Here is a 27,668-nt window from a genome sequence, read left to right on the forward strand (position 1 = left end):
GAGAGGGGAGTGGGGAGAGGGGAGTGGGGAGTGGGGAGTGGGGAGTGGGGAGTGGGGAGTGGGGAGTGGGGAGTGGGGAGTGGGGAGTGGGGAGTGGGGAGTGGGGAGTGGGGAGTGGGGAGTGGGGAGTGGGGAGTGGGGAGTGGGGAGTGGGGAGTGGGGAGTGGGGAGAGGGGAGTGGGGAGTGGGGAGTGGGGAGTCGGTTCAAAGCGAAGGATTAAGCCTACTGTAAAATATCAACATCAAAGTTTATTTAGTATGACTGCGTAAAATTCATTGAAATCGAATTGCACTTAACTGTGTTTTAAAATCCTCACCGCGATAACGTTATAACCTTTTCAAGTTCTGCAAAATATGGCCTACAGCGCACAATTTCAACAAACAAGCTAAATTCAAAACACTTCTGTGTCTTATGCAGGAGGCCAACACAACGATTTAAGTTCTCTTAACAACTTTGACTTAATTAAAAGTAAGCAGATGGAAGAATTCAGCTTTTGATCATCGTTTCACTCCTAGTTCGAAATTTATAACATGAGATCCAAAGAATCGAACGCGGAAATTATATTCACCTGGAAACGGTTTGCCGGGACAGGTCAATTACACGCATTAGAGCTCTGTTTTCAAAACCTTTCATGCGCTATTTCGAAACCAAATGTTGCCATTCTTGTCAAGTTTCGAATATTTCATCAATACACAAACCCTTATTTCATGATCAGTTTGCGGTGGTATTTAAAACTTTCGTGGAAACAAAATTACGCCATGCTAAGATTCACCAGAGCTTTTTTTCAATTCTGTTACTCGCTGTCATAACAAACCCTTGCCTGTAACCAAAAACAGCCCCAAACGCTCTTTGGAAAGGCTGTAAAGTTAAGCGGGATTGTGATCAACACAGTTTACTACATTTCCCAACGACTATATTGTGCGGATGTCTATCATGGAAAATCATTCCACTCCCGTAAGAGTCATCTTTTAGAGATGAGCTCATTAGAAATAGTGATTAACTTTATTTTAATCGAATTAAAATGACGCTTAATTTTAAATTTAATCAAAAAACACATTTTGTAAGAAACACTTGGATTTGACTCATGCTACGGCCAAACTTAGGATTTTCTTTGTATTGCGCACGTGAAAAAAATTAAATTTCCTCAATATTCAGATGTAAATAAAATTATGAGATGATTATAATGTTTGAACTGCTAGCCTGAGTACACATATCACTATCTGCAGGGAGTTTCAATGGTAGGAACTTTCCGTTGTATTATTGCCTACCGTGATTCTGTCCTAAATGTGGTTTACATGCGGTTTGAACGCGGTTTGCTCGCGGTTTACGCGAGCGGGCGTCTTCTTTCTCGGTCTGACTATCATATCCGCCCAAAATTTGAGGCACGTTTCATGGATGGAAAAGTTTCAAGCGAAACCTAAAAGATTGGTTTCTTACAGCGTCAATTCCACAAAACAATGAAGGGAGATTTCTTGCATTCAGCATTCATAGCGTCACTTTAAAAAGACATGGAGAAAGCTTTATTTCAACAGAAATGTTATCATAACAACGTGGCCGATTTGAAACAAATCTCCATTAAGAAAGAGCCAGTAAATCTTCGGCAAGAATGTCAATAAATCCGAGGAATTCTCCTCATTGTGAGTAGCGCACAAAATATTTAAGTTGTCATGTTGGAGTTCACCAGAGTTTCAAATGGTTTTTTGTCGTGCGGTGGAGCATGGTAATGGTCAAAAATGGGCGTGACCGGACAATAGGATTCTTAGCTGTCTAACTGACCTTGGCTATTTGGCTGAATTTTTTCATTTATCTTGTAAGAATTAAGTTTAGATTTAGCTTAAGCTTATCGGCCCAATACTATACGATTAATTAATCACATTTATAGGTATTGAAAATCAGGAAGTTTTAGATGGCAAACCTTCTTGAGGTTATAAGAGCTGTCGTAAGACAATGAAATGACGTGAGTTTCTTAATTTGAAAAACAACCACGTTTTGAAAACTAGAATACATTCCCTCAACTCTCTTACAATTTTGTAACGAAATTTCTGGATGATACAGCGCATGAAACATTTCAGTTCTTGCAGTTTTGCACCCCTCTTTCAAAGTGGCGGACGAAACATACCAAAAAAACGTGACTATAGAAATGGTATGCAAATAGTATTCAGCGGCAACAATCATTGCCCACTGGAAATCACAGACTATCTTCATGTTACAACAACTTAAAATCAATAATTTGGAAAGGAAATATCTTCTTAAGATTATGAAATACGACAATATATACTAACACAGCTTGGCATAAATTTTAGTTGATAAACAGAGGAATGTAACTCATCTCTAAGCCTTAAGCTTCTTGAAAAAAATAAGCCCTACGCTTCTAGAATAATTACAGTGACTTCATGCAAGCACACAAAGATATATCACAATACTTTAACGATTTGGTTTTGACTTGAAACGATGAAAAGAGGAGACTTACTTATCTCTAAACCTTAAGCTTCTTGAAAAAATAAGCTTAAAACTTCTAGAACAATTCTAACAACTTCATGCAAGCGTATATCCATTTGCTGGTGAGCAGTTGGATTCAATTACATCAGCGACGAAGTAGCCATTTTCATATGTTTTAAACGGTTTCTCTCGCATGTTTACTTAGTAAATAATTGGCACGATTTTGACATGATATATTTCACTCATGCCTTGTGCATTTGTTTTGAGAGAGTGGATATTAGAGCAAATACGGATAGAGCTAATTGGCTCACATGTATATTCGATTGTTCTAATTTCATTTCAAACTGCAACATTAGATAAGACTTGAAGTAAAAATTTAAGAGTGTCATGGGAGCCAATGGTTTACCGCAAACAAGTTTCAATAAAGATAACTTTAGATAAGAAAACAGATCTAATTAAAGGCGGTTGGGATACAAACACCGAAAAATTCAGAGTTTAAAGCCAAAAAATGCGCGATATTAGCAAAGAGTGTATAATATTCATCTCAGTTAACAGCCGTTGAAAACAGCAGTTACGCGCTTCTTTCAAACACAGCATTTCACTTTATCACCCCGACAGTCTTAAAATAATCATCGTTATTATAAATATATCAAATATTTGGCATGGGGTCTGATACTCCTTACAACTCCTTGAGCTAAAAATTGAAATTGTTTTGAATTATTCTGAAGCTATCTTTTGGCTGTAAAAAACGGAAGCATTATCAATGGTACATTTAGAATGAAACAAAAGCGAATCAACTTATACAAATATATTTGGAGACGATATAAAGCAGTAATTTCGAAGAGGAAAATTGACCAAAAGCGGGTGGAGGTGGACAAGTATGTGACCTAGTTTAAAACACAACAAAAAATTAACTAGAATCGTCTCAGAGCAAATATGTCACATCAAAATCTTTTTCAATATCTAAGCGTGATTTATAGCATAATACAACATATAAGCTGCACTGAAATGATATCGTTTACGCCAAAGGATTAATTATCGGTTTATAAGGCTGCCAAATTTTTCTATTTCCTTATTTACAATCAGGTTTCCACCGATTTCTGTCCTAAGCCATCCATGAATTTCCCTTCGTTTTACTCTGGTCGCTTCTGTAATTTTCCATCCCATGAAACTAATATTTAGTTGTCTCCTCTGAACGGAAGGTAATATTGCTCGGAGCAGTGACTAATTCAAATTAGTATGATTAAAAAAAAAAGAAGAAAAAAAAAAGAAAAAAGAGCCTTTTTCCGCTTTGCGGCACTAAAGACTCTTAAAAAGTTCCGTTCAGTGGGGTTATCACTTTAAACAGATTACAAAGTTCAAACGAAAACATTCCGTGGAATCACTCTCGGAAAAAAACCGCTAGAGTAGTTCATGGTTCGACCGCCCAAATTGCTCCAATGAAATAGGGCTGAACACCACACGCAAAGATGTAATGTTTTTCGCCTTCCTCCAATTACTTTCGCTATCATTATACAACTAATGGTCTTGATAATGTGTTGATGCACGAGCCAGTTTGAATAATTCCAGGTTTTAAACACATTTCACGTTTTTGGTCTGTTGTTTGAAAGAAAATATCAAGGAATAATCATATTCTGTTCCAAACAAATTGAAATTGGGCCGTAAGCGAATGACACGTGTTTTCCAAGTTAGCAGATGATCGATTGGAGTAACAAATCCCGAAGCGAGAGAGCGATAAATTCCCATTACAGTTTTCTAACATCACACCAAAGTGAAAGTCTTGTGAAAACGTGATAAATTTCAATTAGTAAACGCGCTGGCTACCAAATAACCACTCGGAAACCTCCTTGGAAAATGCGAAATATGCTATCAGCTACAAATACTTTCAATGCTTAAGGAAAAATTAATCTAAACAAGTCCTTAGCAAGGGGTCACGAGAATCCGTCTTTAAAATTCCACAGCTATATGTAAATAACTACCTATGCCATCAGATGCTACAATAATAATTGAAAAGAATACAACATATTTAGGAAAAAACAGAACTGTTAGGATTGAGCGAAAATAATAAATCGCGTTATATTGTAGATTGTTAATAAGAAACTACTTGATATTGGTCATGTTTTTGGCTCTATTTTCTCATAAATTTGGCTGGAAATTTTGTCCGGAAAAAGAAAATACGAAAAAAGCCATCTCAGTGCGAGACAGCCCCGTGTGGTCGATGAGGCGTGACTTTGTCCTGTTCGCTGAAAAGTATTTTTAATGCCCAGTGACATCATGAGTTCTCGAAGAGGGCTGAATTTTTTTGTCTTCATAGACGCCCTATATCCGGTTACCGTACGACTCAAAGCGAAGTTTGCCGCTTGCAAAGGAAACAGCTCAAATAAGTCGTTATCGGCTGGGAATATATAGCTTTTAGCGGACAAACAACTTATTTACAGACACCGGTCGGGGTTTGGAAGCACGCTCTGGAGAATTTAACGATGGGGTACCTTCTTATACTATTTTTCCTCAGCAACGCATTTATTTCTGTGTGTCGTGCTTGCTCGTGTTTGCCGAGTCATCCTCAAAATGAATATTGCAACTCTGCTTTCGGTGAGTAATGAGTATTTTCTGTCATTAGTAGGGTTACATGTCGTGTGCAAAAGCCTGCATGAAAAAGCTTTTGAAAACGTCAGCAAATTTTTGCAGAAGCACGCTGATAAAATTCAACATTTCGGCCGTTTGACTTCTCCACTTGTTTCAAACTACGTATTCATGCATCGTGATTTTATAGGAAGAAAACGTTTCTCTGTCCGCAGTCGGCTACCTTTCAAGACGAAATCCAAGATGACAGTAAAGATGAATGAACGGCTTTATTGAAATGAAATGGAAAGATGTCAGTGAAGTCACTTACGGGTGTTTATTACTTTCAAGATTCACAATACATTTGATTGCGTGCAAAATAACATTACACGTTTGTCATTTCTTTTCTGTGCAAAACATAGCAGAGCGGTTTTTAAGGTATTAGCTATGAGGTAATAATCAGGTTATGAAAAACGAGTGGACCTTCTTTAAGAGATTTTAATACCTCTATTATCGCTAATACCATTGACGAGGAAATTAAAGAATTCAGGTGGTCGGTTACGTTTTCTTCCGGTGTTGATTCCGTCGGCCTCGTTGATTCGCTATCATATTTGATATTGAATCTCAACTCGACTTTTTCTATCTCTCTCTCTCTCTATCAGACTATGATAAATAAGAGTTTTACGAACGGAAAATTGTCACTACGGAGGTATCTCTGAAAAAATTCATCCAGGGCATGACATAGAGATAAATCCCAAGATAAGTTTTGACAAACCCAAAATATTTGTCATGGATACACGAGCGGCGAAGGTTAAACTCGTTAATCTGAACATTTTTGTTTTTACGACGAAACCGCAACGTTGGCAACGACGAAATCTTCACACTAAGAACAGCTTGAACACAGTCCCAGACAGCAGACAAAACAAACAGAAATATTCACGGCCAAGGTTTTTTTTTTTTGAAAAGGACCTTCTGCCCTGATTCACCGAGAGCTACTTAACGCAACACAGGAAACTCACGCAGGTTTGGGGTTGTTGAAAAAAAAACAAATCACGAATCTTTGAAATGTTTTTAAAGAATTAAGGAAAATTTTATTCAGGATGGCTCTCTACGAATGGCGATTGTGAAGGAGAAAATTTATAGAGGATGAATAATGACAAATATTTCTATTTAAACATCAAAGTTTTTTTTTTAGTCACGCAAAAATTCGCATGTCACGTTAGCCTGTAAAACCCGTGGGTAGTGAGTTTTATATTGAAACAGGCGAGCCAAGAAAAAAAAAGCGTGTTTACAAAAAAGATGAAAAAGCCGGTAACGATCCGTGCTGTGAGACTGCGATCATGCGCCAAATCCTCCCCTTTTCCTCTGGGTATTGTGTAATCTAATTTGAACCTTCTATTAAGTCAGTTGTCGCGTCGTTGATGACAGGAACTGTGAAAAAAAAAGCTCTCACACTTCGACACATGAAAGGAAATGATTGATAAAAAGAAGTATAACTCTTTTTGAAATCGCTCTTTTAGTTTTTTGAACCCAAATGCAGATAGTTTTCTCTGGATTCATTATCCAACATACAGCGTACTTTTCCATAAATTATGTCAGAGAGTGGCCAATTAATTCAATTGAAAAAGTGTGTTTCACCTTAGCCCGTTCGTGTTTCGCGTATCTTGTGTTTTCAAATTCCGTAATCTCCATTCAAGATCGGATCGTGCAATCTACTAATAAATTGGATTTACATTGTAAAGTATGGCTACTAAAGCACTAAACTCCTTGATGCAAATTAAAAACTGACAGAAGGGTGGCTGTAAGGTGTTTTAAACATTACATAATGGCCGTAGACTATCCATGTTTCAAGACAATTCACCTTTCTTCTACGTTTATCAAATATCTTCGGTCACAGTTAAAAGACTAAACCTTACCAAAGGAATTAAACAAAACAAACATTAAAATAGTTTTCGACGAAAGAAATTCATACCACTTGGAAGACAAGAGGGCTCAATTTTCAAGCTAGGAATTAATAACCGTTTTCTTCGCTAATAACCTCTCGCTTATGAGTTGGCACTGCACTAGTTGCGAAAGATTAAAAAACTTAATACTATTCCTGAGGCTTAATCCCCAATATTAAAGTTAGTATTATATCTGGTATAGTTCAAGACGTGCTATTGTGATTCACGTCGGTTTGTGTCACCTGCTGCTAAGAGAAAGTTCTGCTCTATTTTTCATCACAATGTCAAATCTTATTTAATTGCATCAGTGAAGTTTTCTCTAATACGGTAACTGCATATCAGCTTGAAAAGTATTGATAAGTCTTAAATTCTGGCTTAAGTGTAATGTCTACCAATCTTTGACAAAATGCTCAGAGTCGGCAGATTCTCGGACTTTTTTTAGAGGTTCATTTTAGTTTGTCTCACGACGTTTCATTCAATAGATTGACCTTTCAGAAAGAGTTATGCGCATGCGACGATGATGTGCTTAAGCATGCGTTGTTCACGAAAAGAGTCCATTCGGGGGTTTACATTTAGGTGTATGACCATCTTCAAATCCTTCAGCATTCTAGACTGTTAACATGCACAAAGCGGTTTGTACTCTGTGGTTTAAGCTGCTCAGGAGGTGCATTTCCAAATGGTGCTGTTTGTTATGTTCTGCATGGTAGTTCTAACCTTCTGCAACATTCACTTGGAAGCTTCTGAGCAGTGATTCGATATGACTGTGTGTTGTGCTGTTCAACTGCAGTAGCTCTAGCTTATGGCGTCTGTAAACTGTGGAACCCTGGTGTTTAGGTGAAAGCAACTAAACAGTACTCTCATTGTTTTTGGTTCTGTGACTGTGTGTTGTGCTGTTCAACTGAAGTAGCTCTAGCTTACAGCGTCTGTAAACTGTGTTCTCATTGTTTTTGGTGATGTGACTGTGTTGTGCTGTTCAACTGAAGTAGCACTAGCTTATAGCGTATGTAAACTGTAGAACTCTGTAGTTTAAGTAAAAGCAACTAAACAGTGCTCTCATTGTTTTTCGTGCGATTAAAAGGGATTTTAACTTTTTTAGTTTGTGTTTGGAACCTAGTGTAAATACTGAGCTCTTCTTTCAAGTAAAACTGTTTATTACCTTGCACAAAGTGTTCTCACTTTTCAGTTTGTGGGTGAAACCCAGAGTGTGACCATTTGAATCAAAGTGAGTGGGTAGCACTATCATGTGGCGAAAGTTATAATGTAGAGTAAGGCAGTTATAAAGATATAGATTAGATATGTAATATGTAAAACAATGAAAGTTTGAACCGACCATGAAGCAAGCAACCGCTGCATGTGATCATTTATGACTAGCTGTCGTTTCCATATGGACATTCAACTGCGCAAAAATTTTTAAGGGTGCACAATACATTGCGGGCAATCAAAGGTCTTCAACGTTCCATCACTTGCAGGTCAAGGTGATGGGTTCTCGACCTTGCCCCCGAGGGCTTTCCTCTAGGTTTTCCGCTTTTCCTTATCCAACCAAAACCTGCACGAAAAATACAGCTGGGCCTGGAGGCAGGAGATAAGGAGCCATTTTGTGGCTGTGCCGTGGTTGAAATACACTGAGTTGCTATTTTTGTTTTGTTTCGACAGTTATTCGAGCCAAAGTCCTTTCCGAGTCCACAGAGCAACCTCTTCAGACAGAACCACCAGAGACAGCCATTGAGGAGAACATCCCAGCAGAATTCATCCAAGAACAAGTGTACACTTTGAGGATACTCAAGATATACAAAGGAGCTCGAGAAATCAATAAAACAGAGGGTGTGGAAGTGTACGGCTCACGGCGTCGAACTCTGCGTGCAAAGCTGTACACGCCGGCACGCGCGTCGTCGTGCCACGTGCCATTGCGCAACCGCACCGTGTACCTTTTGACGGGGCAGATACTCCACAATAGGCTGCGGACTGGAGGTTGCAAATGGAGGACGGAGTGGTCGCTAATAACGCGCAAACAAAGAGCTGGAATCAGACGTTTTTATGGAGAGAACTGCATGTGTCAAGTGGGGATGTGTTTCGGTAGCAACTGCGATAAAATGCTCAGTGGCTGTGAAAAAGTCGAATGGAAGGCACCAATGAAAGAACATTGTAAAAGTAAACACTCCTACTGCATGAGGGACTGGAGCGGTGACGCATGCGCCTGGCGGGTATCGGATGAGTATAAAAGATGCCTAAAGAAAATACCATGATGCATTGCAACCTGAGGACAAATGTTCGTCAACTGGAAAAGGAAACTCAAACTAATCATATTGCTTCAGTGTCTTCAATAAGAGCAATGGTTTCAGTTAACATAATTTACTGTTAAGCGTTCAGTTGACTTCCACATCCCTGTCATGCGTCGAGCATTGCAAGTAGCACTTTGTCTGTACATAAAATTGTGTATTTTTAAATGGTTCACTTACGCTTTGTATTCGCGTATGAAACGCAAATGCCAAGACCATCGTCTGGGGGTCTGGGGCGAATCGCGAAGGTGATTTCGCTGTTAATTTACGTTAACATATCTCTTCAGCACAAAGAAAGTTCAGAAACTGCTCAAAAATAGTACTTTGCTTCCAGTTGGTCATCGTTGTCCAAAATTCGATCCGTCGTATCTCCTACTCGTTAGGTAATAAAACCAGTGTTTGACAAAACATCTCTTTCATCGACGCGATCCAGGAAAATTGGGTTTAGCGCGTACAAGCACAACTAGAGGCATGCATTCAGATAATTGCGTATTTCAATTGAGTGTCGTGAACACAGAGAAAAAGAAAAAACAAGTAGCTACAATGACCAATCAGATCAAAGGAAATTTTTATAGGAGCCGATGAGAAATCAAAGCAAAGTTTTCTGGACCAATCACAAAGCGAAGAAAGCAAAACCACTTGCAATCCCACACTGCCTTCGGCGCTCAATTGAAAATTGCATTTTATTCTTTGTTTACCGAATACATGTTAAGAATGAGTTCATTTACGAACGCTTACTGTACGTCGTTTAAAAGACGAATAAACGCTTTTGGTCATGTAAATTAGTCAATAAAAAAGATTTAGTAAAGTCCAACTGTATTGCATAGTCTGAATATATAAAATAAATTCGGCGAGTATAAAACACATTGAGGAACGATATGAGCGTAGGGATATCGATTTTTATCTAGAAATGAAGCGTTTGAAAGCGAATTTAAATTTCTTCGAGAGAGGAATTTGGCGAGAAGACGAGGACAGGCAAGTTTATAGGTTATTTTCAAATGCCTGCGGAATTCAGAAAATCTTCAGTTGAAAGACAGAGGATGGGAATAGTCGTGTTTTTAAAGTCAGATGTTGACAAACTTTGACTCCCACATGTCGGGAATTCTGGCTAGCAGACAAAAACGTGTACGTAAGAAGTTTGGATTTCTTCATAATCCTATCAACAACACCACACTAATAATAAAAAAAAACATAAGCTTAAAGTATTTCAGTGCCTAAACCCAAAAACCTTCAAGCCCTAAAAATTTCTTGAAATAGCAATGCTAATGTTCACTGATGGTGTGCCCCATCTGTTGAGCCTTGGAAGAAATCGTACTCATTCCGATAGTTTAGCGTTTTTCCAAACCTCTGATTCACACCAAATCAGCTTCTTGAGCTTTTCGACAAAGAGAAAAGCTGTGCCAAAGTCAGAGGGCTTAGCGTTTACCCAAAATTTATCCGCTGTTTAGCAAAACCGAGTCATAATTCAATTTAAACTTTTATTTACTACCAATCGTTTGCGTTAACAAGACTAGTTTACAATTAAATTATGCGGCAGACACTCCATTCTAGACTAAACACAATTGGATGACACCATTTACATGCTTCTGATGACACCCAATACCAAACTATTTGTTGTGTCTTTTAGAGTTTCCTTTTATAAAATAAAGTAAACAAATTAAGTAAGCCGGAGGGCAATTCAAGATCACTGTTGGCCCAAAAATCGTGTTACCTTTCCAATGGAATCTCAAAACTTGACACCAACTTTGAAGATACGATTAGAGATGGTCATTTGGAGCCATCTCCAGCGATACAGATGAACAAAAAGTCGAAAATTGAGGAATTGGGAGATATAAAACATTTTTAGTTTCTTGTGATGAAATATTTCATCTTACAAGCTTAGAAGTACTGACCCACACTTTCGGAGCTTAACATGGAACGACTAGGAGCGTTCAAGGAAGTGATTTGTCTTACAAGGAGCGTGGGAAAAAGAAAAAAATTGAGTTCCCAGGAAAGATGGAACCCCAAACCTTTGGGGTTCCACGATGCTCATGTGGCATGGAGGGTGGAATCCGAGGGTCTGGGGTCCGATTTCTCGTGAGCACTCGGGATTTTTCCTTTGTCATACGCTCGTTACGAGACAAATAACATCTTTCTTCATTCCACTACCGAGATCAAAATGTTCCATTGTTCTTAACCCTTTAACCTTCAAGAGTGACAAGCATCGTATTTTTCCAAACAATATCTCCCCCTAAATCACACTTTGAGATCACGAGAAAAATGGAAATAATGCAAACTAAATAAGCCCTTGTTTTTTTAAACAAATTCTCCTCGTCAGCACGTTAAGAAATGTATAGAGAACAGTACGGAGAATATAAATACTGATGTTATTGCATTAGGGGCTAATCTATTGCCTAGAAGTATTGCGGCTATTTCTGAATGTGGTGCACATTCACACCCTCGTGAAGTTTTCCAGACACTGAACTAGTTCTTAGTTGTATTCCTGGATGGAGAGGGACTCATGGAAAGCTACCGTAAATCCATGAATAAGCGCCCCTCCTGTAGCCCAAAAAAGTGCGTCCTCTCTTCGAATGAACGCCACCCATCCTCCTTTCCCTTTTTTTATAGACAAATGATCACGTTAGCCAGTCTAGTTGAGCGTGTAATTGCAATATTGGAAATGCAAATGTATACAATACTTCTTTCAGTTTGCAAACACGCCGGTTTTGGAAAATAAGCAAGAGTCCCAACTGTGCCGCTGTATAATTAAGTAAGTATAACCAGATAATTCAAGATGATGTAAATTGCCACCATAAAGAGTTTCTGGAGAGTTTCAAGATGTTTTATCACGAAAAAGGATAACATCGGGCTTCGATTTGCGAGAATTTAAATTACCGTTTCCTCCCTACCCCGTCCCTACCCCTCACCCCGTCCCTACCCCTCACCCCGTCCCTACCCCTCACCCCGTCCCTACCCCTCACCCCTTCCCTACCCCTCACCCCGTCCCTACCCCTCACCCCGTCCCTACCCCTCACCCCTTCCCTACCCCTCACCCCGTCCCTACCCCTCACCCCGTCCCTACCCCTCACCCCGTCCCTACCCCTCACCCCGTCCCTACCCCTCACCCCGTCCCTACCCCTCACCCCGTCCCTACCCCTCACCCCTTCCCTACCCCTCACCCCGTCCCTACCCCTCACCCCTTCCCTCCTTCCCCGCCCCCCCCCTTCTGAACTCAAATTCGAAATAAGCATCCTAAGCGCTAATTCAAGGATTTACGGTAAGACTTGTCCAGTAAATAAAAGGTAAAGAGTGCTATTAAAAATACAAGAAAACTTTGAAATCATAGTTTAAATGATAGACATGCAGCATCAATCACCAAACATGGTCAATAGTCAAGACAATTAACGAGGGTTGCAAAAAGCGCCAATCTCAGAGATAAATTCAAGTTTCTTAAAAACTTTGAGATTGTAGTTCACCTTCACCAAAATAAGCAGAATTGGGTCACTCAAGGTTGTCCTCAAGGTTGCTTAACAACGTACGTGCAGAGCTGACACTGTGTAAATGTTTGCATGGCGGCCGCCTAACTGTGTGTCAACACCTACCGGGACAGGAAATACGTGAAAAAAAAAACACGTCTTTTCAGTCACCCAGTATCTTTACGGAATTCGAACGTGCAACTTCACCGATTTTTTTATAACATGAGCAGCACTAATCATCCAGTTTGACAGTTTAAGTAATTTGATCGCATTACGTCACATGCAGACGTGATTTCACGATGTTCCTACGACTATATGAAGCAGTACCTCTCAGCTCCTCGAAGCAATTCTAAGGTCCAGTTTTCCACACCGGATCAGTATGCACTCGACTATTCATCGCGTCATTTTATTCTCGTGCGCCACTTTACTTTGTACAGCAGCCCCCATTGAAAAAGAAGACACTGCAGTCTTTCTGAGACATCCACAAGAACAGTTTTGCTCAGCTGATTTTGGTAAGTCAAGATGTTTCATAGAAAAAAAAGTTGTCGAATACATGTAAAAAAAATAGTTCGTGGCTCGTATGACGAGGCCTTTTGTTTGGGCCGAGGAACTCATCAAATAACTTAAGAATTTTCAAGTGAATCCGTTGGGCACCGTGCTCAAAGTCTCGAAATGGTAATAGTATGGCTATCTACCACAGACGAACTCCAAACCGCACGTTCCCGAGTTACATTTATATACACACAGAGAAAAAGAATTGTTGAAATAAACAAGTATCTGTAAATGATTTGATAGCGAAACAACGCAGAAAGGGTTCTCCGTCTAAACGAAGTAACGTTGCGATCTTTCAAGGCCAACTTTATTTTTACAACAGGGAAATTTGCCTATAAACAAAATGAAGCTTTGGTATAACACTGTTTTAGGCTATAATCTTTTATCTTTTTCTTCTATCTTTTAAATTTCTTTCTTGATGAATCCTAGTTTGCCCGAGCAATGGGAGTTCGTCAGAAGGGTCAATTTAGTTCACACAATGATTGTGCATGATCTCTCATGTAATCTAAAGCGGATACACGACGAATACGTGATTTTTGAAAAAATTGTTAAGCGGAGCGTACATTTTCTCGGAAGTATCGCCCTTAAACGTTGCGTATTTTGTTAAGAAACAATATTTAAGATATGCATTTGGAAATTATTATTTACAATTGATGGAAGTAAAAATATTTGTGCTCGTTGGAGGCCGGAAACAATTTTTTACGACATTAATTTCTGTAATCTTTCGTGACTTGTGCATGGAGGGAAGGAACTTCACAGTACTATAGAAGGCTCGCCCAAAATGACGTTAAAACTAAACCCAGAACAAAAGCTATGAGCCAGACGTTGAGCGCAAATGTGGAGTAAGCACACATTTAACAGCATATCTTAATCACAACTGTACAACTTTTTTTTCTTTTAACCCTTTAACTCCTCAGAGTGACTAACATCTAATTTCTCCTTTCAATATTTTGCTCTTGTATCAAACCGTTGAGAAACGTTGATTATTTAACGCTTGATGTCCCTTTCAGCAGGACTGACGTCTTTAAGAATTCTTCTTTTTGTTCGAATCTGTCGCCTGTGGAATAAACTACCCCTTAGTTTAAGGGAGTCAAATTCCTTGTCGATCGTTCGTAAGAATTTGATGGCCTTTTATCATGATAAATTTAACGTAGATTTTTTTAAATTTTACACTGTACTTTACTAAATCATTAGTCCACTTATAATAATTTTATTTTAATATTTTTAAGGAGTCTTGTATTCTGTTTTAAGCCTACTTCAGATTTGTCATTTTACTTGTAAATCAGAAACTTGATTAAATATCACCCCTGAATCACACAGTAAGGAAACAAGAACACAGGAAATGATCACCAACTAAACAGGCTCTTGATTGTTACACAAATTTTCCCTGTCAGCACCTTAGGAAGTGTATAGAGAACAGTATTGAGGATATGCATGCTATTGTTAGGATGTAAAGGATGTTCGGAAACTTCACTGTTTATCAGTAAAGTTGCGCATAGATTTTAAGATTCTTCTTATCACATCTAAAATACTTCAAAGCTTAGTTCCAAACTATCGTGAGAATTTAATTTCTATCTTGCCTGTTTCACATTATCAATTCCGTCGCAATAATAATGGCACATTGCTTGAATCTCCACGATTCATAACGGAAAAGACTATGGGGGACCGATCATTTACAGTATTGGCCCCGGTCCTATGGAACGGCCATCCCTTGCCAATACGGCAGACTAAAAGCGTTGATTCTTTTAAACGTTTACTTGAGACTTATTCGTTTACTTGAGACTTATTCGTTTATTCGTTTTCCAAGGCATTTTTGGTCTCTTTAATTCTTTAACTTATGTATACTTAGCTCTGCTACCACAGCATTGAGCCCTTTATGCCAAGGTAGACTCTACCCCCACATTCATAGATATATATATATATATATAATTTATTAAGTTATTATTATTTGTATTATAGTTGTTGTAACGCACTTTTGATAATTTATATAGAAAAGACGCACTATCTATAAGTAATAAATGTTGTTGTTTTTGTTGTAGAGGGTTAAGATATCTGCTTAGGATTTAAAATTTCTTCAATAAAACGAACCTGCTTCCTTTGAATGATTCGTCGAACCTTACAGAGTCGGTGTTTCAGAAGTAAACCAAACGCGATATGTTTGTTAGACATACTTATCACCCAGGCCACTTGCACCCTGGGAAGTTCTCTCGGGTAATCCCCGAGGAAGTTTCCGTCGGGTGCGATCAGAGAGTTCTGCAGTAGACAAACGATTTGCTGGACTCCTCCGGCCGCTGGAGACAGTATCCAAGACAAGTCACAAATTTGATGTTAACGTGTTTAATAATCGCAAGATTCACTAGGTCTTCGCACAATCACGGTCAATCTAACTCCTTTTCAATAGATTCGAATTAACAACTAAAAAGGGGGCAGGCTCTCAATAATAAGCACGTGCTTCCGTTGTCACGGGTTACATAATTACGTAATATGTGCCCCAGTCCCCGACAACGAAGGAAAACGCACAAAGTTTCTATGAGAACAATATGAAGTGTCAATGAGAACTGAAAGACATTCTTTGCTTTGCAGCGGTTCGAGCCGAGGTCTTGCCGAAGAACCAGTCAAGAGAAGAGAACCACAAACAAAGTATATTCGAACACGATCTTAAAATTTATCAAATTTACAAAGGACAGGAGAAATTCCCGGACATCACCATCAACATCACTGCAGATAATGGTTCTTTCGTAAAAGCCTACAGTGTTCACGTTGGGCTTCGAAGCAGCACTGAGTATTTCCTCGCTGGAAGTATCAAGAAAGGGGAGATTCTGCTGAATCAGCGTAGCTGGATTCAACCGTGGAAAGAACTTACTAGCGAACAGCGTGAGGGAATTGAGAGATTTTACGGTCGAAACTGCGAGTGCCATATTACACCGGCTTGCTTTGGAGCAACTGACTGCTTTCAGCCCTTGAAAGGATGCCAGGTCTCCCACGATTATCACACAATGCAACAATTCTACCAGGGCTGCGAATGGCGTTACTCTTACTGTATGAAAAACAGGGAGGCAACCGCATGCTCATGGCAAGAAACCGCTGAGTATAGAAACTGCAGAGACAAAGTTTTACCTTGAAAACTGACAGCAAACAAACAAATTAAAGATTTAAAAAAGAACAATGATGTAGGTAATTGAGGAACCATCAAAGGTTTCTCGTTGAAAAAGTATAAATATTATCTAACATATGGCCGTCTTGAATCATATAACTTTTTTTCCACCTACAAAGAATGTTAATCATATGCAGCTTTGCTGATGTTAGCTGTGAGCAAATAATAAATGAAAATGCTGATATTAATAGTAAACACACCAGTAGCTTTCTCGCTCAACACACGAAATGCCTGACAACTGAATAAATTCAAAATTCTACGCAGAAAGTACGGATTTCATTAAAAAAAAAAAAAGCGGGGACAGGAGTTGATTTTTCTCTACTGTGTGTGGTAACCTGGTAAACTCTTCCAGAATTCTCCCCAGATGCCTAAAAAATTTTGACCCTGGTTTATTTACGATTACGCTCGTATTACTCAAAGGCCGCCCCGAGAATTTTCCAGCATTTCCATCAACATTATGATCAAGTTTTCTAGAAACCCAAAACAGTTTCGAACAGTCATGCACCCGGTTTTGTTTTCATTGCAGTCTGGAGTAAATTACGCTGTTTGTTTAGAGTTATATCCGTCTAGACTTTTGATAGTTCATAGTTCAATATTGCGGTCTCACATTTGGACGATAAGATTTTAATGAGTTCTTCCTACATCATGATGCACGGTCGATGGCATGGCAAAAGGCATGAAAATTTTCATTTTAATCGATCATAAATTCGTTCCGTTATCAAAAATCGGAATTTGAGACCGTTTATTGGTAGTGTCGACAAGAATTGATCCTCGTTATCGGATTTCTCACGCAATATGGCAGATATTCTAATTTTAAGCTATAAATCCCTTTATTGAAGGATCAGTTTTCAAAAGAATATATATCAAGGATTGAAAAGCCGGAAAATCGTCTTAAAACCATCTATTTTGAAATAGTATTGGAATTGCTATTTTTATTGCTACTTTACCGAGATCTGGTCAAGAGTTTGTTGACATTTGGGTGACTGTCGTCAGCAAAGAAGCATTGAAATCAGCACAATTGAATTCACATGTTGTACTTAGGCTATTTTCTCCTTTAATGGTATTGACAAAAATTCGCACTCATTTTATTCTTTCCTACATTAAAATTGAAATAAATGGACTAATGGGCGTTTTTTCTCCCAGTCATCGACGCGGCACACGGCTTTGCGGCGTGGCGCCAAGTACAACATGCTCCAATTTCAGCCAAAAAAATTATGGCTTCATGCTGGTTCAACTTGCTATATAAGTGGCAAGACAATTTTCAGACGCAGTAATTGGTCATTGAGGCCTCGGAGTGTCAGCAGGAGTTTGCGTTCCTCGATTGAGAAATTAGAAAGAGACATGTCTCATCTATTTTATATCGTTTTGCTACTTGGTGCAGTGAACACAGTTGATGCGTTACCATGTTCTTGCCCCGAGAGACATCCACAAGAGGTTTTTTGTAGTGCGCATTTTGGTAAGTAAAGCCCTTACTCTTGAAATGTTTTGAGAACTCGGACATTTTACAAGAGTGATGATTGTTCCTCCTAACTAGTTGAGACTAATAGGATTTAAGGTTTTGATCATCTTGATTGTTCTATAGTTTTCTGGACTCTTCGTGGTCTCTACCTTGGTTTTCATTCGGTTTTATTGACTTGCTTTTCTTCCTCCTGGGTTAACTATTTCTCCTCTTTTTGAATTTATCTTTGTAACGGTTTTCAGTTTTGTCCAGTTGTTTTTAGTTTTCGTCGAGTCTTTCTATTCAGATGAAAATTTCTATGAGAAACTCTTATGTCCCACGTATAAACTTGATTATCTTGAAAAGTCAATGGTCGAGTTTTGTTAAAACTGCAGTGCTGCGGAGCCCTTTTTTTGCGCCGATTCCCAAGCCTTTCTTCCTCACGGGAGTCCAGACAGCTAAAGTCAACCTATTTTCGGGGCGACTTCTTCGAGCGGTTGACTCATCAAATTCAAAGTAACGAAAAAAAAGGTACTATTATTGGAAATCTTGAGAACCTTTTGGTAAACCTGTCTCGACGTTTTGTTTTGTTTTTTTATTTTTTTTGCATAGAGAACTGGTAAGACCGCTAGTTCGAAACAAAAATCCTTGGTAAAACGATTTCAAACTTCTTTTATGTACCGCGACCACAAAACTTAAAAAGCCAAGAGCAGTCCTGTAGTTACCCAACTGATTCTTAAAAACCAGGAGCCTTAACATACGAACTGCTTTAGTTTCGAAGTACAACAAAAAAAAACCCCGACAAGGGTTTACGTCATGTCTGGGTTTAAGGGTAAAAACGACATTTTCAAAGACTTATTTCGCACGCCATATCTGTTTTATTTTGTAACTAGTGTATATGACCATCTGTACTTCTTGCAGCTACATGCACACTTTAAACAATCCAATAACTTCAGTTTTTAAAAGAAATGATGAAACCTCTAAAGTTATTTTTCAGTTTACGTTATGAAGGTAATAACCTGGGGTGTGTTAGAGCAAATTTTAATCAGTAAGTCTTTACAAGTCGAAAGCACTCGTCATCGATGAAGCTCTGACTTAGCAGAATGACTGCCTTACTTGAACTTTTTCCAAGACTTCTCTTGAGCTTATTAAAGCACGCCCTTTAAATCAATGATATTGTATCCAACAGCGAAATCGGAACTTTTTCTAGGATTTCAATCTTCAAAAGGGACTAATATTTTTTGTTAACCCCAAGCTCGCCACAAAACAAGCCTTCTGCATGTTTTCGACGGAATACCCAATTTCACCTCAAGCTGCATTCGCTTTCAACGTGCAAACTGGTGAATTTTAACAGGAAGGTATTACCAAAACACTAAAAATCAAATGAATAATCACATTGAAACAACAAAAAAACTGTCAGAGATTCGTAAAAACTCTATTACAAACGGGGAATGAGGGCGAATTTTAAATAAATGAGGTCATTGGCCACAACAGCCACCTTCTTTAAGCTTCAGGTTTAGAAACCAAATCAAATCCTTTCCTGTTCACACTTACTTGAGAAAATATTTGCAGGGCTTTTCCAAACAAAGTTAATTTATCGTTTACTATCACATTATTTTTGGCCGGAAAGAGCATTTGTTTAATTAGTGAGGTTAGGTCACATGTTATCCTTAGCAGTTCTCTTAATTTCCTCCGTATTAATGTACTCTTAAAAATTCCTGAAGGCATAAATCAACAGAAATTCCACCCAGACAACAAAAGTTGATTTAAGAGCATTGGAGCAAAGTTTTTAATATTAGAATGTCGAAAGTATTCCGGATTAAATCGGAAAAAATAAATGTCTATGCTCCGTTATTCGAAAAGGAAACTCGGTGCTCCCCATCAAACATCAAACGCGACACTACAACACTGCGATTTGGTCACTCGCGTTTTCCCTCGCTTTGGGCTGCTGCAGTTTGCTTGTTTTACCTGCGAGTTCTGATCGGCTCTTCGTAACATTTTTACCTTGTTCTGATTGGCAGCTGTGGTTACTTTCTTTCGTCTGAAGTACACTGTGTAAGACTCTTGGTCGAAAAAGCGAGTGTGCGAAAATAAAATGGTGGGGTCAGCGTTTGTGGGACAACCGCGCGTGCCGTTTGTCTAATGCCCGCCCGCCCTACGCTTCTTATGTAGTAAACCTTGTCTGACAATCCAAAGAGTGGCTGCGAAGGCGAAAGCGCGAAGGAGACTGACTGTTTCTAGAGAGAAAAAGAAACTGTGGTGCTGTGTCTGAGGGGGTTATTACAAGATCATTTGATTTTATCACTTGTATTGGGATTCTAAGGATAACATTTCGAGCGTAAGCCCTTCATGCAAGCGAGTGGAGGAATTGTGGGCTATGTGTGGTTCATATATAGAAAGATGGCGCTACAATAAAAAAAATAGTTTCCTAGTTACGGTGTACTAGAAAACATTGTTACTATCTGTATTTTTCCTTCCCATGTCTAGTTATCCGAGCGAAGGTTTTGTTTCAAGAGGAATACCTCGACAATTTTACTCGTATCTTCGACCTCCGCATCCTGAAAACATACAAAGGAGAACACCGACTCCATGAGATGGAAAGCGTCAATGTTTACGGCTCCAGACAGCGAAGCCTTTTTGCCAAAGCTTACACCTTTACTCTTGATAGCCTGTGCGGGGTCAAACTGAATAACAACAAAGTGTACCTCATCTCAGGCCACGTCAGGAAAAGAAAGCTAGAGCTCAATCAGTGCCACTGGAACCAGGAATGGCCTCAAATCACTGTGCGCCAGCGTCTTGGGGTACGGCGGTTTTACCGAGGAAACTGCGCCTGTCAGATCTCGCCGTGTTACACTGTGTTTTGTGACAAGAAGCCGAAACTAAAGGGGTGTGGTAAGCCTTCTGGAATCGATCACAACAGCTGCGAATGGGGTCATTCCTACTGCATTCAAAATGCTGAGAAAACCGCATGCTCTTGGCGTAAAACCAGTCACTACAAGACCTGCATCACCAAAGTGAAACCATAGGAGCTCAACAAAGAACATACTATTTGCAAAAAAACTACAACGTTAGTTTTAGACTTTTAGAAAAAAAATAACGCACAAAATGCCGAGTATGGCTGATAGATATTTTCATTAACCTAATGACGTTTTTCTCGATCTTTGTATCATGAATGGCAAATTTTTGCCAAGATTAAACCAAACATTTTTAAAGGAAATCTGATTGAAAAAGTCCTCCCAAAAATGTTTTCCAAACCAATAACTACCAACGTGAAAACCACGGCCAAGGCAGGAACTGATACTATGAAGAGAGGTCTAGGTAAGGTCTTTACTGGAGCCTACACGTTGACCTGCCAGGTCTCGAACCAGGACCTCTCGACCCGGGACCTCTCGACCCGGGACCTCTCGACCCAGAACCTCTCGACCCAGTACCTCTCGACCCGGAGTCCAGTGGACTGAGCATTAAGCCACTTCGTCTCTTACTGATACTATGAAGAGGTGAGGGTTTATCCTCTGGTCCTCCTTCTGTCTTTATGTTTCTACGTTTCTCTTTCCATCCGTTCTTTTGTCCGTGTATTCCTCTGTTCATTTGTATATTTGTTCCTATTTTTCCTCTCAGTTTAACCGTTCCTCGTTTTCTATTGGCCTTGTATACTTTTAATCCTCTGTTCATTTCGTCCGAGCTCTTTTTATATCTTATCATGTTCCTCTGTTCTTCTCTTGCCCTATTCTCATGTTCCTCTGTTCTTTCGTTTCACTGTTCCACTATTCCAGTGTTCTACTATTCCAATCTTCCACTATTCCAGTGTTCTCCAAATCCAATCTTCCACTATTCCAATCTTTCACTATTCCAATCTTTCACTATTCCAATCTTTTACTATTCCAATCTTCCACTATTCCAATCTTCCACTATTCCAATATTTTACTATTCCAATCTTCCACTGTTACTACTGAATTTGTTCTACTTCTACTTCCATACTCCTCTGGTCTAAAAAATGTTCCTCTTCTCTTTAACTTCCGTGTAACTCTGCTCCAACTATTTCCCTTTCCCACCAGACTTCTTACCATTTTTATCACTGTTCCTAATATTCTTCCGTCGCTCTGATCCAAACAGTCAAACTGTATGCTCACTGTCCCTTTCCCACTAGACTTCTCACCATTTTTATCGCTGTTCCTAATATTCTTCTGTCGCTCTGATCCAAACAGTCAAACTGTATGCTCACTGTCCCTTCATAACAATTTTCTTCTCTTCTCTACTTCGGTGTAACTCTCTTCCAACTCTTCCTCTAGACTTCTTACCGTTCTTACCGAAGGCCAAAAGAAAAGTCTTACTAAGGGACCGGTAGACAGGTCATTATTTATCACCTGTGTAGGGGGGGGGGGGGGCTCGGAAGATTTTCGGTCAATTTCTATAGCACCCTCTTTGTATTCTGTTGGCGACGACTTACCTCCTCCTGCCGCCGCCGCCCCCCCTCCCCCCCGAAAACCGTGTGATCCCCTTCCCAGAATCCTCCGAGTTCCCACTTCCAGAGGAAATACGGTTTCGTAACACATATTTCTGCTTGCTTACACGTTTCAGTGACGCATGGCATGGAGCTTTCGTCCGCTGCACCTGGCTCTGCGGGATATCACCTTTGACACGCGCTGATGATGTCAGTATATAAGCAGAAACTGAGCCAGTTATCAGATACACGAATCACTCTTTTTAATCCTCAACAAGCGAGGCAAAGTAGAGAGTTGAAGTGTACAACAACGACACAAGGAGAGAATGTCCTTTATCGTTCATGCTGCTTTGTTCCTGGGTTTCGTGGCTTTAAGCCAGGCCTGTACTTGTAGGCCGCAACATCCCCAGGAAGCCTTCTGTAATGCGGGATTTGGTAAGTTGCGAATCATTCACTAGACTGTAAGACAAAGGTGTTTGAAATTCCATGGTAAAATGTAACTCACGGCGCCCTCGCTTTTTCTTGCTCGCGCACACATGGTGCACTTCTCAAACAAAATATTGACTTCCTAGTAGTAAAAGAACTGTTTTAAGGGTGTCCTTGAAGAGTATATTTTATTTGGGCAGAGTTTTATGCAGAATCTAATCGTCCGCCGAGTTCATTTAGCGGGTCAACTTTTCGACTTTCGAGTTGGCATGAAACAGTTGTATTTCTTTTGCATTCTTCACCAGTATATATACCGCGAAAAAACGCTATAAATTAGCAAAACTCGACCATTGACTTTTCAAGATAATCAAGTTTATACGTGGGACATAAGAGTTTCTCATAGAAATTTTCATCGGAATAGGAAGACTCGATTAAAACTAAAAACAACTAGATGAAACTGAAAACCGTTACTCAAGAAGCTAGAGTTACCCTCGGCTATTTCCTCGGGCAAGTCTCACGCTTCTTTCGTGCTCTCCAAACTTCCCACGTGCTCGATAGCGCACGCTAAAACATGAACCAATTGTTAATTGGCGTTTCAACATTTCTTCTATGTATCATCGACACTTCCTGTCGAAGATGTGTACTTTCATCTCAAGATAAAACAAACAGCCCATTTGTTTGCACAAACAACCTCTAACGTCCTTTCTGTTTGCTTTTTGGGCTTTGTAGATTGTTCAAAATATTTATCCACTTATGAACAAAGCACATAATCCTTCCGTTGATGTCACAATATCACGAATACGTGCTCGCATTTTAGAAAGAGTAGCATCCTTGAGTAAATTGAAGCTCAGATCGGAGCGCTCACACAGCAGTCCGTACAAGCATCATTGTAATTGATCGGTTCAGAGACCGAGAGAAAGAATCTTGTGAAGAACTTGAATTACTCCGCAGGAAAGGAGAAAACCAAACAAGGAAAAATCACTCGATTTCCTATTGAAATATGAACCGAATATTGGAGTTGTTTTAGCTAGCTTTGCGGGTTGCTTTGATCTCCACTTTATCAATCATTATCTTCACCGGGTACGTAGCTTGCGTGCTGCGCAGAGGGAACTTTTATGTTTTTACAAAAGCACTGATAGTGTGGTCAGATATGACGTGCGTGCTATGTTCCCGCCTTAGAAATAGCTCCGATTCTTCGTTTTGCTCTGTTTAACGCAGTCACCATTTTTCGCTTCGATTTAAACGCTGATATTACCCGCATAATTTGAACTATTGGTTTGTTCTTGGGACAAAATAACGTTTCTAATCTAGCGTTTTGTGAGGCTTCCTCCAGTGCTGGCAACTTCTGTAAAGGTACTTCAAGTTTAGCTGCGATAGCCTCCACTGAGAACGGAAATAGTTTTAGAGTTTAGACTCTTTGTGTTGGTCATTGCCAAGGTTGAGGTGGAATTTTTTGCGAGACCTAAATTTCTCATGTCGAGGTCAAATCACGAGAAACACTGATCCACATAGTTCAACTTTTAAATATCCAGTTAGTAGAACAAGAGCTAAAGGAATCATTTCCATTTGCCGCAAGGCACGTTCTTCTGAACTACATTATCAATCCTGGTTCCTGGTCATGTTCACCTATTCAAGCTCCTAACAATACACTGATACGAACAGAGACATTTGCACTACCAACTACTTTGGCTGGTGCACATTTTCGTTGAAAGAATTTCGTGATTTGATTTTTTTCTCCCAAGTTTCCGAATTCTTATTACTAGTTTGCCAAGGCAGATCGAAAGACTCCTGAACATGTTGCATTCTCATATACTGACCCAGTTTCACCCAGCCCCCTTATGATACGGCAGAATGTTAGTCGCTAACCATTACAGCTGAAGACTTTTCTTATTAAACATATCTTTGGATGAATTTTTTTTTCGTGTTTAGAATTGTGCTTAAAGATAGTTTACTGAAACTGTTTTATATAAAATACTTCTAATATCCTAATAATCACTATTTCTATTTTGACTGGAAGTAATTGTGTTCATTCGGTAAAAAGAAGATACGATGAACCTAATTCTTGTTTCGTTTTCAGTGATACGTGCGAAGATTTTGTCCCAAGAAGTAGAGGGGCACAAAAAAATAATCGGTATGCGAATCCTGAAGACTTACAAGGGAGCGACAGCACTAAACAAAACCGAGGGAGTTCGGTCTTATGGGTCCAACCAGGGAAGTCTTTTTGCCAAGGTCTACACTTTCAAAAGTAGTGCCACGAGGTGTGGTCTTATCGGGATTCAGAACGGCAAAAGGTACGTCATGTTCGGGTGGTTTGCCAACGGTAAACTTTGGGTGAGCTTATGTAATTTTGTACAAGATTGGTCCCAAGTCCTCAAGCGCCAGGCTGTACGTGTTGGTATCAAGCGCTTCTATGGGCAAAACTGTGATTGTCAGCTTACACCGTGTCACGGCATAGACTGTGGAAAGCTCAAAGGATGTGCTTCAAACTATCTGTCTCCTTACAGGAACCCTTGTGAGTGGGAACACTCCTATTGTGTGAAAAACTCCAAAGGGACCGCGTGCTCCTGGTACGAAACACCAAAGTACAAGGAATGCATGGCTAACCCCCGGCCCTAGTTAGACTACTCAAAATTTTTGTGCGAAAAACGATAACGACCTCGAGACTAATAACTCATCTTTAAATAGAGAGCATGTGTAACAAAACATAGAACATAAAAATTTGCCCTAACCTTTATCTCCCAAGATCTGATTGTTACTTCTCTCTTCCAGCTGCTTGTGAATTAGTTATGAGATTTTGGTTCTAGATCATCTTAACAACTTCAACCTAATAAGTCTTAGTGTTCTCATCATTTGTTTGCTGGATAATGTGTGGTAATTATCAGGAGAAATATCTTGTTTATCACTTCTGGGAGTTAAAGGGTTAATGATTTCGAGTCTTCCGCGAAGATTACTACCTTTGTAATTAGATCATTTGATCCGCAGGCTGTATTTCTAACATAAAACAGTATTTTTCTCTTTTAATTGTTCCTAAAAACTTGTTGATAATTTTTTTATTTTCTAACAATAGACATATATATATATATAATTTTAGAGACAAATTTGAGCACTGATTACCCATAAAAATGAGAGAAGATATGCTTTCAAAGTCAAAGATTTAAAAACACAATGAATACTTGTTTACAATCAATTTCGACGACAATAGGGAAAGACAAAATTAACAATCATGTTTCCCTTCCAGTTTTCATGACATAAAAGCGAATTTTCTCAGAAGAACAACCAACTAGAATTAACTAACGTAGTATTTGTTAACTATGAGACCAATTTAGGTTTATTTTTAACATGTTTCATCAATACTCGATGACAGTTGCCATTTTATATGTGCAATGTATAAGTTAGTTCGACGCGTGAATGATACATCGCAAATTCATGCTCAAAGGTTTTTCTGATTTTAAATAATTGAATTAGTCCTAAGTCTTTCAAAATATTGTAAAATTATCTCCTGATAATATCCATACATTATCCATCTCTATTTAAAGATGAGTTATTTTCGGGGCGACTTCTTCGAACGATTGACTCATCAAATTCAAAGTAACGAAAAAAAATATATACTATTATTAAAAATCTTGAGAATCTTTTGGTAAACCTGTCTCGACTTTAAAAAACGTTTTGTTTTGTTTTGTCTTTTTTTGCATAGAGAACTGGTAAGACTGCTAGTTCGAAACAAAAATCCTTGGTAAAACAATATCAAACTTCTTTTATGTACCGCGACCACAAAACTTAAAAAGCCAAGAGCAGTCCTGTAGTTACCCAACTGATTCTTAAAAACCAGGTGCCTCAACATACGAACTGCTTTAGTTTCGAAGTACAACAAAAAAAAACACGACAAGGGTTTACCTCATGTCTGTGTTTAAGGGTAAAAACGACATTTTCAAAGACTTATTTCGCACGCCATATCTGTTTTATTTTGTAACTAGTGTATATGACCATCTGTACTTCTTGCAGCTACATGCACACTTGAAAGAATCCAATAACTTCAGTTTTTAAAAGAAATGATGAAACGTCTAAAGTTATTTTTCATTTTACGTTATGAAGATAATAACCTGGAGTGTGTTAGAGCAAATTTTAATCAATAAGTCTTTACAAGTCGAAAGCATTCGTCATCGATGAAGCTCTTACTTGGCAGAATGACTGCCTTATTTGAACTTATTCCAAGACCTCTCTTGAGCTTATTAAAGCACGCCCTTTAAATCAATGATATTGTATCCAAAAGCGAAATCGGAACTTTTTTTAAGGATTTCAATCTTCAAAAGGGGACTAATATTTCTGTTAACCCCAAGCTCGCGACAAAACAAGCCTTCTGCATATTTTCGACGGTATACCCAATTTCACCCCAAGCTGCAGTCGCTTTCAACGTGCAAACTGGTGAATTTTAACAGGAAGGTATCCATCCCCAAAACACAAAAAATTAAATGAATTTACCACATTGAAACAACAAGAAACTGTCCAAGATTCTTAAAAACGTTCGTACAAACGAGGACTCAGGGCTCATTAAATGAGATCATTGGCCACAACAGCCACCTTCTTTAAGCTTCAGGTTTGGAAACCAAATCAAATCCTTTCCTGTTCACACTTACTTAAAAAAATATTTGCAGGGCTTTTCCAAACAAAGTTAATATATCGCTTATTATCACGATGGGACTCCAATTCAATTTTTGGCCGGAAAGAGCATTTGTTTAATTAATGAGGTTAGGTCACATGTTATCCTTAGCAGTTCTCTTAATTTCCTCCGTATTAATGAACTCTTAAAAATTCCTGAAAGTATCAATCAACAGAAATTTCACCCAGACAACAAAAGTTGATTTAAGCATTGGAGCAAAGTTTTTAATATTGGAATGTCGAAAGTATTCCGGAATAAATCGGAAAAATTATATGTCTATGCTCCATTATTCGAAAAGGAAACTCGGTGCCTCCCCATCAAACA

At 39.0% G+C, this 27,668-nt stretch overlaps 5 protein-coding genes across 7 annotated transcripts in view; 4 read left to right on the forward strand and 1 right to left on the reverse strand.

The window, feature by feature from the left end:
- The window catches only part of LOC113687146 (synapsin-2), a 51,865-nt gene that overhangs the window by 7,863 nt on the left and 16,334 nt on the right, over positions 1–27,668 (reverse strand). The window lies entirely within an intron of this gene.
- LOC113687148 (metalloproteinase inhibitor 3) lies at positions 4,709–10,035 on the forward strand. Its single transcript, XM_027204857.2, has 2 exons — positions 4,709–5,032; positions 8,599–10,035. Exons 1-2 carry the CDS (start codon positions 4,921–4,923, stop codon positions 9,186–9,188), a joined length of 702 nt encoding a protein of 233 aa, XP_027060658.2. The 5' UTR covers positions 4,709–4,920; the 3' UTR covers positions 9,189–10,035.
- On the forward strand, positions 12,941–16,649 carry LOC113687149 (metalloproteinase inhibitor 4). The gene is made up of 2 exons (XM_027204858.2): positions 12,941–13,188; positions 15,812–16,649. Exons 1-2 carry the CDS (start codon positions 13,056–13,058, stop codon positions 16,348–16,350), a joined length of 672 nt encoding a protein of 223 aa, XP_027060659.2. The 5' UTR covers positions 12,941–13,055; the 3' UTR covers positions 16,351–16,649.
- Positions 17,425–21,037, forward strand: LOC113687152 (metalloproteinase inhibitor 3). The gene is made up of 2 exons (XM_089191105.1): positions 17,425–17,838; positions 20,308–21,037. The coding sequence occupies exons 1-2, from the start codon at positions 17,571–17,573 to the stop codon at positions 20,844–20,846; spliced, it is 807 nt and encodes a 268-aa protein (XP_089047231.1). The 5' UTR covers positions 17,425–17,570; the 3' UTR covers positions 20,847–21,037.
- LOC113687151 (metalloproteinase inhibitor 3) lies at positions 22,430–26,329 on the forward strand. Its single transcript, XM_027204860.2, has 2 exons — positions 22,430–22,696; positions 24,765–26,329. Exons 1-2 carry the CDS (start codon positions 22,588–22,590, stop codon positions 25,301–25,303), a joined length of 648 nt encoding a protein of 215 aa, XP_027060661.2. The 5' UTR covers positions 22,430–22,587; the 3' UTR covers positions 25,304–26,329.

The sequence above is a fragment of the Pocillopora damicornis genome, chromosome 13 (assembly GCF_964200805.1).
Source record: "Pocillopora damicornis chromosome 13, jaPocDami1.2, whole genome shotgun sequence".
NCBI lineage: Eukaryota > Metazoa > Cnidaria > Anthozoa > Scleractinia > Pocilloporidae > Pocillopora > Pocillopora damicornis.